The following is a 16,863-nucleotide window of genomic DNA, read 5'->3' on the forward strand; positions in this document are numbered from 1 at the left end:
TTTTTACTTCAAACCAATAATATTTGATAATTTTTTTTTTTAACAACACTATTAATTTTCATTCTTGAAGTTTAAGTTATTCCATTAAAATCACAATTTTTTTTTTTACTATAAGTATTTATGCAATAAAACAGTATGGTGCCTCCATAAAACCTTTAATGAGGAGAAAAAAAAGTAAAAGTAAAGAAAATACTTTTTTACTTTACCAACGAAGTTGAATCATGTAATTGTTAATGATATTTTATAATTTTTTTTTTTTTTTAAGTGTTAAAATAAATTGTATAAAGATTTGCAGCCTAAATTCTATTCAGGTTTTGTAAATAAGGCATTTACACAAGATCTCACACACCAAGCTGAAAGCTCATCCGCTGATAATTACTATGAAAAGCCAAAAGAAAATGTGGAACCTGTGCCCACAGGTTAGTTTTATATGTGCAATTCTATTAAAAATACCCTCAATCTTAATTAGGTCTAAGCATGTGTAATTCTTCAATCTTAAAGAACAAAACAGGATTAATTAAAATTTAATGATAAATTTTAATAGTCTATTAAAAACTGATCTGGAATGGAAAATAAGTACATATTTGAATTACTGGATAAACAGATAAAATCTGCTTTGACTCTTTGACATAAAACCATCATTTTTTAAATAGGGAAGGGTGATTAAATATCAATTAATAAGGTGCACAATTAATGCTTTAATACCAGTCGCAATGCTTCATTGATATAATGTTCAAGTTGACTTTAAAATCTTTATTTGGTACAGGATGATTTTTTATGAGATATTTGTCAGTTTTAGCTTCAGTTGGAAGCACCATAAATACTTAGAAAAGAGCTATAGTGCTCCAATAATAAATTAGAGCTATAAATTCTTAGAAAAATCATGCAATCAAATTTTAACTTGTTAAAAGGTTGATCAAGTATTCCATGAAAAGAGGCTGAAAATGGAAGAGCATTGGAGAAGAAAGAAAAATTTATTTTTGGCAGGCAGTGTTTTTTTGTCATGAAAGGAAAGTGTTTGTTCAATAATGATCACTTGTGTTAAGATGATGGTGAACCAATCCAAATGGAAACTTTCTGAAGAAAGACATTTTAATATTTGACTGATATCAAAGCCAATTTCCATCTTTGGAAAACTCAATACTTTGTTTAAAATTAAGGTTGAGGTACCAAAAGCACTTTTTTTTATACCTTTATTTGTATAATTCATCATCTTACCAATATTAAATTGTTTTGTTTTTGGTAGAGAATGCCACCCAAGTTAATAGGATTTTTACTTTAATTACACCATTAATTGTTTTCTTAAGTTAACTATGATTGGAGGTTTTCATAATTTTTCTGAGTATATTTTTTGCAATAACTTTTGTTATTAACCATTTTCATTCCTATTTAGATTTTTAAGTAGAAGTTAAAAATAAAGATTCTAGGTAGAAGCATAGTCATAAGAAATAGATAGTCTGGCCACTTGTGGTATTCCTTTGATCAACTCTTTGTTCGCATTTTTTTAGTGTCCAGTCCGTTTCAGAGTGCACAACATTTCTTTTCATTGATTGTTTATCTACAAACTGCTTGCTTAAATTACATCTTTTTCATCCAATACTTTGAATGCCTGGTGCTAATTGTTCTATTTATGGATGCAGTACTTCTAGGAGGCATAAGGCAGTCTCAATATTTAAGTTCCTGCTTCTAACGACAGTTTCAATACTTCTTGGAGGGAAAGTCTGATTGCCATTATTCTTAAAGATCGTTATGAAGATTTAAGTTTGAAGACTCAAATAGAAAATAAGCTTCTGTTTATTTGTGAAAACCATTATCTTTCAGAAATGATACTTTATAACAAAAAAAAAAAGGCATTAAAACCTGGATCATTGCCGACTCTGTGCTTACGAAAAAAATCTTTTACACCATCAATTCCTATACAAAGAAAATCTGCATCTGCCATCATTGCTAAAAAAGATGCTTTAATGACTTCAAACAATATTACTGCCTTTAAGCCTATATATAAATCATTTGAAGAGTTCTTAAATTGTATTAGCAAGTTAAAAATTAGTGACTAGACCATGAGTGTGAGTCCTGTTGTGGCAGAGTTTAAACTTAATGATACAATCCACACATGTCCTCAATATAAAATATATGTTGATGATAGTCTTGCTTTCACCATTCGTGTATATTCTTGGCTCATTCCAGATGATCATTTAATATATACAAAATACAGAAGGTCTATGCGACATATTTCAGCATCAAATCTTTTATATATTGGTACTTCATTTAACCTTTATTCTGGAATAACTGATGTCTTTGCATTAAAATCAAATCTTTATATTAAACATTGTATTTCAAAAAAATTTGATTTATTTTCATCTAGGAGTGAGTTTCCCTTAAACCAGACAGAGTATTTTCGATCTCAGTCATGTATTATGCTGATTGAGTGGATGTTATGCTGTTCTCAATGTAAAAGTATTGAAAAAAGTGAAATTAAATGTTTGAAAAAAAGGTTAGTCAATTCTAGTATCCCTGCTAAATTAAATGCACCAATTACATTTACATCTCCAGATCATCTGAAGCTTACATTACAGAGTGTTCGTCTAGAAAATAAAGAATTAAAAAAAGAATTAGCTTTAATGAAGCAAGAGATTGAAAATTCATCATTAGCTATTAGTAAAAATATTGAAAGTGATTTAGTTCAAATAATGGCAAAAGCTGATAAGTCAGATTTCTCCATTTATGAACCTGTTTTGGGAGGAGCAGCAAAAATATTTAAAATGCTCAAAGCAAGGGATTCATTATCATCCAGCAATAATACGTTACTGTTTGGGATTAGCTGCAAAATCACCAGCTGCTTATGAAGCAGTAAGGTTAAATGAGAAAACTAATTCTGGTTTTTTAATTTTACCAAGTTGTAGGCGATTGCGTGACTATAAAAACTATGTAAAGCCCAAGTTGGGATTCAATAAAAACATAATAGAAGAATTAAAAGATAAAGTCATTAATTTTTCAGTTCAAGAAAAATTTATAGTCCTAGTTCTTGATGAAATGAAAATTCAAGAAAATCTTGTTTGGGACAAACATTCTGGAGAATTAATTGGTTATGTTGATTTGGGTGACCCTAGTGTTAATTTTGCAACGTTACAACAAGCTGATAAGCTTGCTTCTCATGTTTTAGTTTTTTTATTTAGAAGTATTGTAAATCCTTTTAAATACAGTTTTGCAAATTTTGCTACTACAAATATTACATCAGTGCAATTATTTTGTCTATTTTGGAAAGCTGTAGGAATTTTAGAAATCTCTGTTGGTTTAAAAGTATGCACTTTAATCTGGCTGAAGAAGAAGATAATTATGGTAATGTTGATGTGACTTACCGCACTGATAATCTATTTGCTGATGATGATGATAAAAGATTTATGTATTTTATTTTGATGTTCCTCATTTAATTAAAACAGCAAGGAACAGCCTTTAACATTCCGGAGCAGGTAAAAGCAATCGTTATATGTGCAATCAGGTTCAACATATTTTATTGTCTCATATTTCTGATTTATTTTATGAAGATTTAAAATGTCAATTACATGCATGTCCAAAGCTAACTGTTGAGCACATTAAAATAACTCCATTTTCAGCTATGAATGTTTGTCTAGCTGCACAAGTTTTAAGTGATTCATGTAGTACTGCATTAAAAATCTATGCACCATCAGATACAGCTTGGACAGCACAATTTTGCAAATATTTTAATGATTTTTTTGACTGCTTAAATGTTTGGAATACAAATGATTGTATATTAAAATGCAACTCTTTTTTGAAACAATTTTCTGACAGAAATGATGTTCGATTTACATGGCTAAAAGAAACATTTTTAAAGTATCTTTCTGATTGGCTTTTTTCTATTGAATCAAGATCTGGAAATTTTTCAAAAAGTGAGAGAAGTAATGTTTATTACTTGGCAAACTCATGAAGGTTTAAAAATCACAGTTAATTCTGTTATTGAACTTGTCAAATTTTTAATTAACAACAATGTAAGTTATATATTAACTGAACGGTTTTGTCAGGATCCTTTAGAAAAATACTTTGGACAACAATGGTCAATTGGTAGAAGAAAAGATAATCCTTCCTTGTTTGATTTTGGTTTCAATGATAATACAATTCGAAATCAACTTATATTTCACCCAATTGCAGGTAACTGTCAGAATGTCAATGAATCAAACAAAATATCAAGGGAGAGTACAACACGTATACCACACAGAAAATGGACTAACTCTGAAAAATGTATTGATATGAAAAGTTGACTTTTCAAGTGATTCTATAAAAATTTCCCTTATGTCTCCTTGTACTGCTGAAAACAAAGAAAGCAACATACATAAAAACGGCTATTTTCATAGTCACAAATCTTATTAAAAATGTTAAATGGCATAAAATATTGATTAGTTACATTAGAATTTTTTTTATATTTTATAATAAATTAAGTTTCAGTTAATTTTGCAGACCTTTTTTTACATTTACTTTTGTTACAATATAAAAAGACAACTATTATTCTTTTTATAAAACCTCTACAGGTATCCACTTCCCCCAAAAAAACTAGTGATTTCACAGGCAGATCTTAGTTATGATTAGTTGATGTATGCATGTATATATATGTGTGTGTGTGTGTGTGTGCGCGCGTGTGTCTATTAGGGGTAGAATTGATCTTTGAGTTGTTTTTGATCTATGAGTTATTTGTTGTTTATTATAATTATAAAACTAGTGTGTATAGTTAATTTTGGACTTCATTTTTAATTATTTTTTGTTTTCTTTTAGATAAGGGAGGGTCTCTTACCTAGCTTTTATTCCTATTAACAAATAACAAAAATTTTTAAAACTTATCTTTTTTATGACAAATAATTGCTAAAGTTACTATGCCAACCATGCTTTAATGAGATTTGTGGCTATGAAAATAACCGTTTTTGAGTGTAATATTCTACTAAACTATTATAATCCAATTGATGTCTTTTTCATTTTTGAGCGGAGAGATTTTGACTTTGTTTGAGTCTCTTTTTGATTTTGTGGATACTTAGTTTTTCTTTTGCATATGAAAAAGATCTTACTCTGACATAAAGTGTAATCAGATGATAAAATAAGCTTAAAGACAGTTCTTTGGAAACTCGATTTGTGCAAAGACTACAAAGTTCAGATATGTTAACCAAAACTCCACTGTTTTTTAAAGTTTCAGCTACAATTAACTCTGAATCAATTTTTTTTACAAAACTTTTACTTTGATGGCAAAAGAGAAACTCAACTTTTGTAAAAATTTCTAAAACTGGAGGAGATACTTTCCGCAAACCACCACGATTTTTAGCATTCACAAGTTTATCATAAGCTTCAGTGCATGTTTCTGTATTCTCAAAAAATTGTTCTGTTTTACCAGCATTAAGAAGTGAAAGGCAGTCTGTGCTTAACTTTTGCTGCCACAATCGAGAACTGCAAATTCTGCAATAAAATGTTCTTAATATATAACCACTTAGATAAAAGATAATTTCTTTATCTCTATCAGAAAGTTCAACAAATGATAAACCAATTAAATTTAAAAAAGAAGTATTGTAAAGTGAGTTTGTAAGAAATGCTAAAACATGATTGCATAGTTCATAGCCAAGAAGTCTCTTTGATTTTTTAGTCAGATTGCTAAAAAAAATTCCTTCATTAACGGTTTTGTAAAATTTAGGATAAAATCTTTCAGCATCACCATCATCTTTAAAACCAGCTATTACTGTCTCTAATAGAGATAGAGTTTGTTGTGAAGTATCTAAAATCATTGCATGATTAATCCTTAACTCATCTCTATACAAATCAATATAGCATTCGTCCTTGATTAAAGTAGTAATGCTTTTATCAAGCAGATTTTTAAATTCATCAAGAAGAATAGGTGGTTTAGGTCTTTGTATCGTTAAATCTAAAGGAATACTTTGATGCTTTGAATTTGTATACCTTGTAAGTCCTCTTTGAGATAAGCACTTCTTAGAACAAATTGTGCATGAAAATGTGCTATCATTTTGTTCACTAGATAACTCCAACAGCAAAGCATCTAAATCTTTAACAAAATTTTTGTCTTCAAAAAGAATATCATTCTCCAAAGAAAAAAATAATGCTTCTTTATCAAATTCACCATAGAGTTCTTTGTGCGTTTCCATTTTTTGTGCACTCAGTTCCTGGTCGTCCGACAAATTTCAAGTGTTTTGTATGATTATTAGAAAAATCAAGATATTACGGCCCAAGTGACCAGACTATCTATTTCTTATGACTATGGTAAAAGTTAAAAAATTGAAAAACTCTTATCTAAAGAATTACCCATTCTTTGATATATTTTAGTATATACTTAATATATCCATACTTACTATACTATTCATTAGTTTTTTTTTTAGAAAACTGTTGATTTTTGTTTTTCATTTTTTTATTTTTTTTCAGCTGTCCAAGAAATTGATAACAAACGTCATACAGGTAATGTCAGCTTATTTTCAAAGTTTTTTAATCTTTTTGATAACTTTTAAACGTTCCACATGAAAATGAATATGTTGCAATATACATCGATAAAACCTCGCGAAAATGAAAATGTTTTAATTTACATCAGTAAACCAGTGCGAAAATGAAATGTTACAATGAATCTCATAATTTGGTAGCCCTTAAAGAACATAATATAGTAAGCTATTAAAGTTGCAGCATTTAGCTCTAATCAGTTTTTGAGATCTGATTACTTAAATTGGAGGCCAATGCATTCTGGGTATGTATTTTTTAGTAATAGTTGCTACTCAATCTTAGTGTCATGTTGTATTTAGGTTTGATGATTTAGAATTGAAAAAAGGGTTAAAGCACATCTTGGCAAACTTTTAGGTTTTTTTAACAACTGTCTTTCTCTGCTATGAACTGTCAATAAATCACTCGACTCTTTCTAAGAAACCCAAGAAACTTTGCTACTAATAAAGTTTTTGCTACTAATTTAATAAAAGTACTTTACTAATAATAAAAATATATTTTATATAATATGCAGAATATGTATAACAGCGCTGCAATAGAGTCATAAATTGTTCATTTCGAATCTGAGTTTTAATTAAAGAAGACATAGTAGTTTTTTAATTAGCCTCTTGCATTACATAAAACGGTACAAATGTTTATTAGAGGCTATAAAACTATAGCTGAAAGACAACAGAATGACATTTAATCATATACAAATCTTTTCTTCGTTTGAGATTTAAGACTTCAAAAACAATTTTCAGTAACTTTTATTTGAATTAACAAAGGTCTTTTTTAATTTTTTAAGCTGAAATTGTTTTGTATTTTTAAAAAGACAATTTTTTTAAAATGAAATTGTAAAGTTTTTGGTTTTCATGGTGTTTGGATTCAGGTATGCTATTATTATAATTTTTTAGTAGATTTTTTATTGCTAGTATAAAATATATCTTTTCGATTGATACTGGAATGAATTAACATGAAATAAGACTCATCATCAATGATTGGTTTACAATTTTTGAATTTCTGACACATGAAAAAAATTATATATAGTGATTGCATGCCAAATCAAACCCACTGATTATCATGATGATCAGTTTGTTAACCCTATATGAGATGTTAAACCCTTAACTACATCTTTTCAGAACAACAACTGCATATTATAAAAAATTAAAGAATTTTTTTTATCATTTTTAAAACATTTTTATTACTTTTTAAGAATAGAATATCAAGGTTTCAAGTTCTTTAACACCTACACCAAGCTGATCTGTTCAGTTTTTTGTTCTACAAGTCTTTCCAGCATCAAGTAGGTGCTATTCCAACTTTTTGCATCAAAAATATCTGAGTAACTTATATTTTTTTGACAAAACTTTATATACATATAAAAAATTTCAGCCTATTTTATTATTAGCTAATTTGTTATTTTATTAACATTATTTTTATTACCATTAACTATCTAACTATTTTAATTACTATATTTTATCTGTTAGTTATTTTTTTATGATTTTTAGCAGTTAATAGTAGTTATTAGAATATCACTACATTACAAATATTATTGTTTGATGCTTGTTTCATCATCAAGTTTGACATAAATGTTGTATGCTTTTTTTGTGCAAGTACAACAGACTATATTAAAAAACAAAAAATCTTTCTACAAAACATAAAAAAGTAGAATACATATGCACTATCTGAGTGATACTTATCAAAGAATGAAATAAGTCTCTTCTTAATGCATTTGTTTAAGTAGATTTTTTGATTTACAGCCAGTCCACTAGGCACAAAATAGGGCTGAGAAATGCCATTTTCAGAAAAAGCAATCAAGAGAAAAAAATTTTTATTGAAACTTTTTTGTTTGATATTTACCTATAGATGGAGTAGATTTTACATTGCTAGTATAAAATATATAATTTTTAATATATGAACTGCTAACTGCAGAAAGGAAACAAGTCCAAAAAATTCAAAAATGACTTTTTACCATAAATCAGTTTTGAAAAGGTAGACACACTATTTACTGCTAAAAGGGATAAACCTGCTATAATTTTTATAGGCATGGCACCAGTTTGAATTTTGCGTTTACCGCAGGAAGGAAACACGTCCGGGACTTGTTCCTTTTCTGCGGTAAACATTAGTAACATAAAATAATAACATTTTGCTTGTGACTTACAAATTTCTTTGTTAATAATGAGTTATTCAGATGAAGATGACAATTCTTTAAAGAGAAGAAAGAAAGGAGTTGTTAATTCCGAAAGATATAAAAAATGTCGAAAAATGTCTGTTTTTATTTATCATGAAGGCGAAGGAGGTAAATGTTCAAACGAAGTATGCTCTATGCTTATGTGGTATGTAAAAAACAAAATTTCAGATGAAGTTAAAACTTTACACCTTTTTGGTGACAACTGTGCTGGTCAAAACAAGAAACACACCCTTGTTAGACTTATGATGGCTCTTTGTGAAATTAAGAGATTTGATAAAATAAATTTGGTGTTTCCTGTTAGGGGACATTCTTTTATGCCTAATGACCGTGATTTTGGAATTATAAGGAGAAAACTAAAAAAAGTAGAGAGATATTATGAAACTGATGAAGTAATTAATCTGATTAACAGTTCTTCAAACATTCCTAGAAAGTTTAATGTGAAAAAAATGTCATTTGAAGATTTTATTGACTACGGTGCCTGGTGGCCCAAGTTTTACAAGAGAACATGCTTAAGCAATGACTCTTATGGAAAAAAGGTACTAAAATCTAACAAAATAACATTTTCAATCTCAAAATATCGTGAGATGTCAGTTTCTTCTGATGAACCTGCGGAGATTGAATGCAGTATGCATATTGCTGGATTGATAAGTGACATTTTTCGCTTACGAAACACTATAGGAGACTTTGAACTACCAACTAATAAAGCTTATTCAGCTGTATTATCCATCAACCACTTAAAAATTGTAGATATAAAGAAAACTTTGGTTTATATTCCGGTTGAAAAGCTCCGATTTTGGAATGAAATAACGTTATGGCCTGTAACTACTGTGCCCATTCAAGAAGATCAACCAACTGAATAAATAACGTTCTTAAGTTGTAGTGTGCATTTTATTATGATAATAAAACAATAAAATAGCATTATTTAATTAGTGCAGCCTAAATAAATCACTTTTTAAGATTTTAGTAGTTTATTTTTTATTTTTAAACCTCGTTTACTGCAAAAAGGGATCATGTCCATGTTTGAAAATGTGTCCTACACTCATAACAAAATATATTTAAAAAATTATATATATATCTTTCGAACCCCTACTAACTGTTGAATAACTAGGAAAAAATTGAAAACCCAAAGTTTAAAAATAAAGGGTCGAAACAGTTTTTTGTCTTTCCTGTAAAATTAGGATTTGTGGACTTGTTGCTATTCTGCGGTTAGCGATTCATATTTAAAATAAATATATTAAAAATTATATATTTTATAAATATATAATAGCATGCTATTGATTAATCTTTTATTATTTATCTTTAGTTTTTATAATGCATAAGCGTTTGTTTGGTTGTAGTTGTAGCTGCCATTATCGGTCACTATTACTATGTGGTATTTCAATGCATATTTGTTTATTTTATTAAATTACAAATTATTTCATTCCTTCCTTGAAATATGTTTGAAAAAAAATTAACATTTTAGCATAAAAAACACTACTTACTGTTTAATTTACTTAAGCAACTTAAACATTCATTCCCAGTGTCGTAGGTAAGGTCTGGGAAGGGTAAGTTGAAACAATGCGGTTTAAAGAATGGTTTCATATATTTTTCCTAAGTGTTTCTTAAACTTACAAGAAATTCTAATAAAAACCTAAAAAATAAAAATAAAAAAAAAAAAAAAATGCTTAAAGCCTACAAAATATTAAATTCTCATTTATAACATAAAATATAAAAAACTATAATAGTTAACAGATGTATAAAAAAATTAGTAATAAAAATAATACAGTATTAATGGTAAATAAACCTGTCAAGTAAGTTTCCAATGTTGTTAGCTGTGTGCCTTCCCAGAAATAATGTACAACAAGAAACTTTTTTAGCTGGAATTGCGAATCAACTAAATGGAACGTGAGGGCCTGGTAAGGGTGGTGACTACACGATCTCTAAGTGTCCGTACTGAAAGCTACTCCATCACAAGAAGGCAGATCCGATTTAAATATCTTGTCAACTTCAGTTTTCACATTTTCATATAAAATAGCCAATTTGTACCTAGAAAATATAATAGGTTTAATAATTTAGTTTGAATAAAATTTATGAATTTCACAAGGAGAGCATAGGCTTCATTAACCAATCAAAAATTTTGTTGTTATGTTAAGCAATCAGCTTAGGCTAAATTATCTTACTTAGTTTAGAAACAAATTAGTTTGATCAAGTTAGATTTAAATTTAGAATATATAATCTCAAAATATAACGTTCTCATATTTAACAATTTTAATTTAAAGGTTTTAGTAAAATTTAAGATTTTTAAAAGAAGTTTTAATATCTGTTCGAAATTCTGAAAGTTTCTGAAATGTCTTTAATATAATTTTCTACTTAATATCTACTAATTCCTATAATCCTAATGCATAATAGGTATCTTAAAGGACCTGACATCATACCAGGTCACTCTTACTCAAAGCCTTGATGTTAATTTCAGAAAAAAATTTAAAAAGTGCTAAAAAGTTCTGATAGGATCAAAACTCTGAAAAAAATGAGGTAATGTAGAAGCTGAGTTTTTATCTGAGGTTTTATCGGTGTGACCTAGTTTTAATTACAGTTCATATAAACTATGAAGCAGAAATGTGTAATCTGAAAAAATTGAAGCAAATAGTTCATAAAAAGACATTGAACATAAGATTTAGCTGTCATTCCTAACTATGTAGTTAAAATTTTAGTTACAAAATATGGCCAATGTGGAATGTATTAACATGATATACAAATCCTACTAGTTTAGCACAGCCATGCAATGAAACTGAAATTATTTTCTATTAGTTTATTAATTGAGAAAAGGTTGTCGGTGACTTCATACTCATTATAGGTTCCAAGAAATTCATGAATTCCTTGAAGCCTGAGGACTCCACTAGAGAAAAAGGCACTGAACAAGAAACTTAGTAATTTCTAAGTCTAGACGAAGTTGTTTCTAGTTGTCAGAAGGGATATTTTGTCAGAAATGTCTAGCTAATGAGGGTTTGTTGTAACTTTGGTTTCTTAGCAACAGGATTAGAAACACAGTTACTTTCATCGGTTGACACACTAGACTCCAGCTTTGACTTCTTTGGTTTATCTCGACTAAGGTAAACTACAGTGTCCTTAGCTTCACATTTCTTTGCTGCTTCGACTTTTGTTAACAACTTCTATAAAAAACAATATTTTATGAACCTTTGAAAAATAACTATTTAAAAAATCAGAAAATATTCGAAACTTTCTTACATTTTTACAAAACATTTTATCAAAAAAAATTAAAACTCTCTAAAGATCACTTTTAGCAGGAAATTTCTTAAAACCGATCAATATAAAAATACATTCAATAACTTCAAATTATTGCATAATTTAAAATATTCTGCTCTGAGTCCAATCCTATCCCATTACCACCAGTGTTTATCAAACAGGAATTCTGGTAATCAAACAGAACATGTGTTTTGAGAGTTATGGACAGGTTCAGCACAAGATATGATGATATAATTTTTTACTAGGTCTACATTTACTTGAGGCTATATCTCCCTTTACCATAAAGTTTATCTTGGATACCAAGTTGAGCTTTTTGGGTCCATTCATGGTATTTTGATATGTATGGCAAAGAATATATGGCTTACAAATTCTTGACTCTTGTATCCATATTCTCTTTTATTAGAGAGTGATTGATCGTTTATTTTAGTTTATTAGACGACTTTTGTTGAATGCTGAAGTCAAAGTTAGGCTTCGGTTTCGTTATAAGAATTTTAGGTTAGAATTCGTATTCAATTAAATTCAGGTCTTAATCCTAAATTTTTTCAGTAAAATTAGATGCTAATCAAAAATTCTAATTATACTATTATAATAAAAAATTGAAGCCGAAGTTCACAATTTTACTAATGAAATTTTATTGCGTACAAAAAAAAGTTCTTTTTATGGATTAAAAAAAAGAAGAAGCTAAGCTAAGAAGTTTGAATATAAAATTTAGTAGATGAACAATAGAAATTGTACTTGTGATGTTTGTGAGGTTTAAGCTCAAAATTCATATCAGTTAAATTTGGAGTACGAACTTAGGGTGAAGTTTGCGTTTTAGTAAATTTTGTGGTTTGAAATCAAATAAAAAATCTTACCTTATTTCAGTCAACTTCGTAGTACGATTTTGGCTCAACTGAATACCATGACTTCGGCATCACTTACTACCAATTTAACACCATAAAAATTCAGTTTTTTTTAATATTTTGGCGGAATCCTTTTTCTAAAGAAAATAAACCTCCATCTTTTTGGTTTTAATTTCTGATGTCTTTTTCTTATTTGTTATTTATGTTGTTTGATTGAATTTTTTTTTTCAGCCAACAGCAGCAATTTCTACTCAATGGAAAAAAAATGCTCAGGAATTTGTCTTATATTTGTTACAGACAGCGATAAATTAAATTTAACAAACCGAAAAGACAAGGAGTTACTAAGAAAAACGTTTTCCTACCTGAGATTTCAAGTTATAGTTAAAAGTAATAAAAATACTGAAGAAATCTTAAAAATAATTGAAAAAATAGGTTTTAAATATAAAAATTACGACTGCTTTGTTGTCTGTGTTCTTTGTCGCAATTATGAAAGTTCCGCAGAAAGCAATAGAAGTGTACTGCAGACAGACAGCATGGCAGCAAAAGTCACTAGTTTGTCCCGTTTGCAGAATAAACCCAAGCTTTTTTTTATTCAAGCTTGGGAAACAGTATCAAATCAATCAAATACTAACCAACATGATATTAATAAGCCATATATGCTTAAACAACACGTTTGGAATGACAAAGACATTTTTTTCTCAGTTGCCCGAGGTAACAATCTTGTATATGTGTGTGTGCGTTTACACATTCTTTTTTAAATAGATAATACAGATTTCCTTCATTTTGCAATACATTACTAGGTTTAGCTTTTGATTTAAATACTGCATTGTTTTGTAATGCTACCCATGGCCTACTACAAACATGGCCACATATACTGCATTTAAGGGCAAAAATTTGTCTGTCAATTAACAGAACTATAATCTAAATTACTTATTAAAATGTATAGTTAAATTAATTTACTTTTAAAAACAACAATCACAAAGTTTTCACAATAAAATCAATATTTTGTTATTTGTCTAAGAAACAATGTAATATGGTGTTATGTATTTTTTTCATTTACCGTTCCTGGTTTGTCAAACGTCATCTTTTCTGTTTTATCCATTTTTAAATACAAACCAGTGAAAAATCTGTTGCATGATCTTCAGTTGTTATAGCTCGCACATAAAAGAAAAGGGTTTTTTTTTACTTTTTATTTTGTTTGTTTCACAATTATTGAGAACAATCCAATCAAACTCATCTGCCCATTTATGCTCATGTGGCCAGAAAAAAGATTTAATATTTAAAAAGATGTTGTTTTAACTTATTTGGATTTAAAAAAAAATAAGTTAAAAAGTTGTAAAACATTTAGGAGACAATGAATTTTTAAATATGCACAAATGTTTAAAGTAGATGTAAAATCAATTTGAATTTCATTTTTAAAATCTCTTTTCCTTCTCTCCCCTTTCCTTTCCATAATCTTGCATCGAAAATTTAACCTATAAGTTCATGTATTGGGTATTGGATAACTGATAAATATCAATTTTGACCCTTAAAACCTATATTTTGATATTTACTTTTTCTTTTCTTTAAAGATTTTTTTGGTCTACTAATTTACGCTCTAAGATGACAAATCCCGCTGTGTTATAGTAAGGAAAGTGCTTTAGAACTGATTTAGAAATAGAATTCGAATTCGTCGAATAAACTGAAAGAAACTTTTTTAAAAAACAAATGTCGATCTTTGTGAAATTTCTGAAATGAGTTTGATTAGATTGTTCTCAATAATCGTGAAACAATCAGAATAAAATGTAAAAAACGCTTTCCCATTAACTAACTCTTGTCTTAGGATGATAGATAGCTTTCATAATATGAATGATAGATATCTTAGATCTTTTGAACAAACTTTCCGGTTATGTTGTATTCGAATATGTTGCTTAACAGGAAATCTCCTCAACTCAAAGCCTACAGAAGGTTCGTGGTACGTAAAGAATCTCTGTGAAATTTTGATGAAAAATGCTACAAGATCTTCGTTGGTAGGAATGTTGTCAATGCTGGGTGATAAATTTCGATCTGATTGTAACAGTAGTCACGTAAATGAAATATCTGAAATGACTATGCAGCTGAAGTTCAAAGTTAAGAAAAAAACTGCGTTGTGCGTTTTGTTATAGAGATCTTCTAATCGTTTTAGCGTGCAGTCAGAAAAATGTGAGAGAAAAGAGTTTGCCCAAAAGATCTACGTTTCTTGATTTTTTTGCACGGAAAGCATTTGAATACAAATTTTAAATTTTTTTTTTTTTTTTTTTTTTTTTTTTTTTTTTATCTTTTGAGCTGAAATAAAAGAAATTTTTTTATTCAATTAGTTTTTTTTACATTTTATGTGAAATCATTTTTTAAGTATTTATGTACAGAGGTGTTTAACCATGGATCACGAGTCTCGCACCCCCATCTTTTATATATTTTTTTCTACATGTTTTTATTCAGTAAAGAGTATTTTGTTTTCAGTCCATTAGTTTATTTATTTAAATGCACAGCATTTGTTATTTTATGATATCTAAGATTATTTTAAATTTGAATAGGTCATTATATTTGCAAGACACGCTGTCCACTCTCTTAAATATCAAATGAGTACATACCCCTTAATCTCATAAAAAGATGTTGCGCCTAATACCATGTTCACACGGGCGACATTTGACGGAACATTATTCCGAAAGAAATGTTACCGGAACAAAGTATTCTTCAAAATGTTCCTTGCAGCATTCACACGTAAAATCGGTTTGACGGTACATGAAAGGAATGTCGCTTAAATAAACGTTAACTAATGTAAATAGAATTAAATCGTTATGATATAGCAATTTTCCCTAAAACAAAATAAAGTTATATTTTTTGCATATAATTTTTGGATAATTGTCTTTGAGTAAAGTTTTTTTAACATAATAACTGAAAAACGAGACTGGATATAACGACACATATCTCTTTTAAAGATATATTAAATAATAAAAGATAATATAAATAAAAAATAATATATTAAATAATAAAAGATATATTAAATAAATAATATATTATATATATTTAAGGATAAAAATGTTTTAGGAAGTAATTATATTCTATTTTTTATCTATATAATCAGTTACTTTCAATTAAACCATTCCTTCTGACTATCAACTAGGCCTAGTATAGACTGAGCTAAACTCTGTATGAGCTCAATATCAACTTTATTAAAGCAATACTTGATCCTGAAGCGTAATTTTCTAAGATTTTCTGCATATCAATTATTCTTGTATCTTGTATCAATTATTCTTGTAGACAAGGCCTTTCAAAATCCTTCAAAAAAATTTGATAGGATGGCATTCTGGCAAGTTTGCAGGGTTCTCCGCTTTCTCAACTGAACGCACTTTTTTCTTGTTTAGGTATGTGATAACTGTTTTTGATTAGTAAGATGATGCCAAATCGGGTCAGAATATATATGCACCATCTGAATGATACTTATCGATTAATGGAATAAGTCTCTTCTTAATGCATGTGTTTAAGTAGATTTTTTGATTTACAGCCAGACCATTAGCGCAAAATAGGCCTGAGAAATGCCATTTTCAGAAAAAGCAATCCATAGAAAAACTATTTTTTGTTTGGTATTTAGCTGTAGATGGAGTATATTTTAAATTGCTAGTACAAAATATATTGTTTCTATTTATACTGGAGTGATTTAACGTGAAAAGACTCATCATCAGTGATTGGTTTACGATTTTTAAATTTGTGACACAGTTGACTGCATTTAGTTCTAGAAACTGCTCTTTGCTGGTCAGAATGTTTTGGAAATATCTTTTTTTTCTTGGTTTAATTTTTTTCTTTTTTTTTTAATGTTTTACTAATGTGTTGCTGAGTGGTGTTGAACTTTTTTTAGCTGCCTATAGTTGAGAAACTCCGTCTTTATGGTCAAACAAGTTTATACACACGCTTTCTAGTCTCTTCTTATTTTGAATATGGTTTTTTATTCATTTTTCTATCATTATAATTGTTATCATTATTATTATTATTATTATTATTATTATTATTATTACTATTATTATTATTATTATTATTATTATTATTATTATTACTATTATTATTATTATTATTATTATTATTATTATTATTATTATTATTATT

At 28.3% G+C, this 16,863-nt stretch overlaps 1 protein-coding gene across 11 annotated transcripts in view; it reads left to right on the top strand.

The window, feature by feature from the left end:
* LOC149881768 (uncharacterized) overlaps window positions 1–15,314 on the top strand; it is a 45,744-nt gene extending 30,430 nt beyond the window's left edge. For 6 of the 11 annotated variants that reach the window (XM_090065949.1, XM_090065950.1, XM_090065951.1 and 3 more), the window contains 4 exons: window positions 312–419; window positions 6,427–6,459; window positions 12,976–13,455; window positions 14,662–15,314. In XM_090065949.1, coding sequence (XP_089922075.1) covers window positions 312–419; window positions 6,427–6,459; window positions 12,976–13,455; window positions 14,662–14,888 — 848 coding nt within the window. In that variant the 3' untranslated portion in view covers window positions 14,889–15,314. Of the gene's footprint in view, window positions 1–311; window positions 420–911; window positions 1,167–6,426; window positions 6,460–7,684; window positions 7,772–12,975; window positions 13,456–14,661 lie in introns of those variants that run through there. The other 5 variants (XM_090065956.1, XM_090065957.1, XR_016444777.1 and 2 more) reach the window with 4 other exon arrangements.
* Window positions 15,315–16,863: the final 1,549 nt, after the last annotated feature.

The sequence above is a fragment of the Hydra viridissima genome, unplaced genomic scaffold (assembly GCF_058129835.1).
Source record: "Hydra viridissima isolate aposymbiotic clone 2 unplaced genomic scaffold, HvirCarnegie_v1 scaffold_11, whole genome shotgun sequence".
Lineage (NCBI taxonomy): Eukaryota > Metazoa > Cnidaria > Hydrozoa > Anthoathecata > Hydridae > Hydra > Hydra viridissima.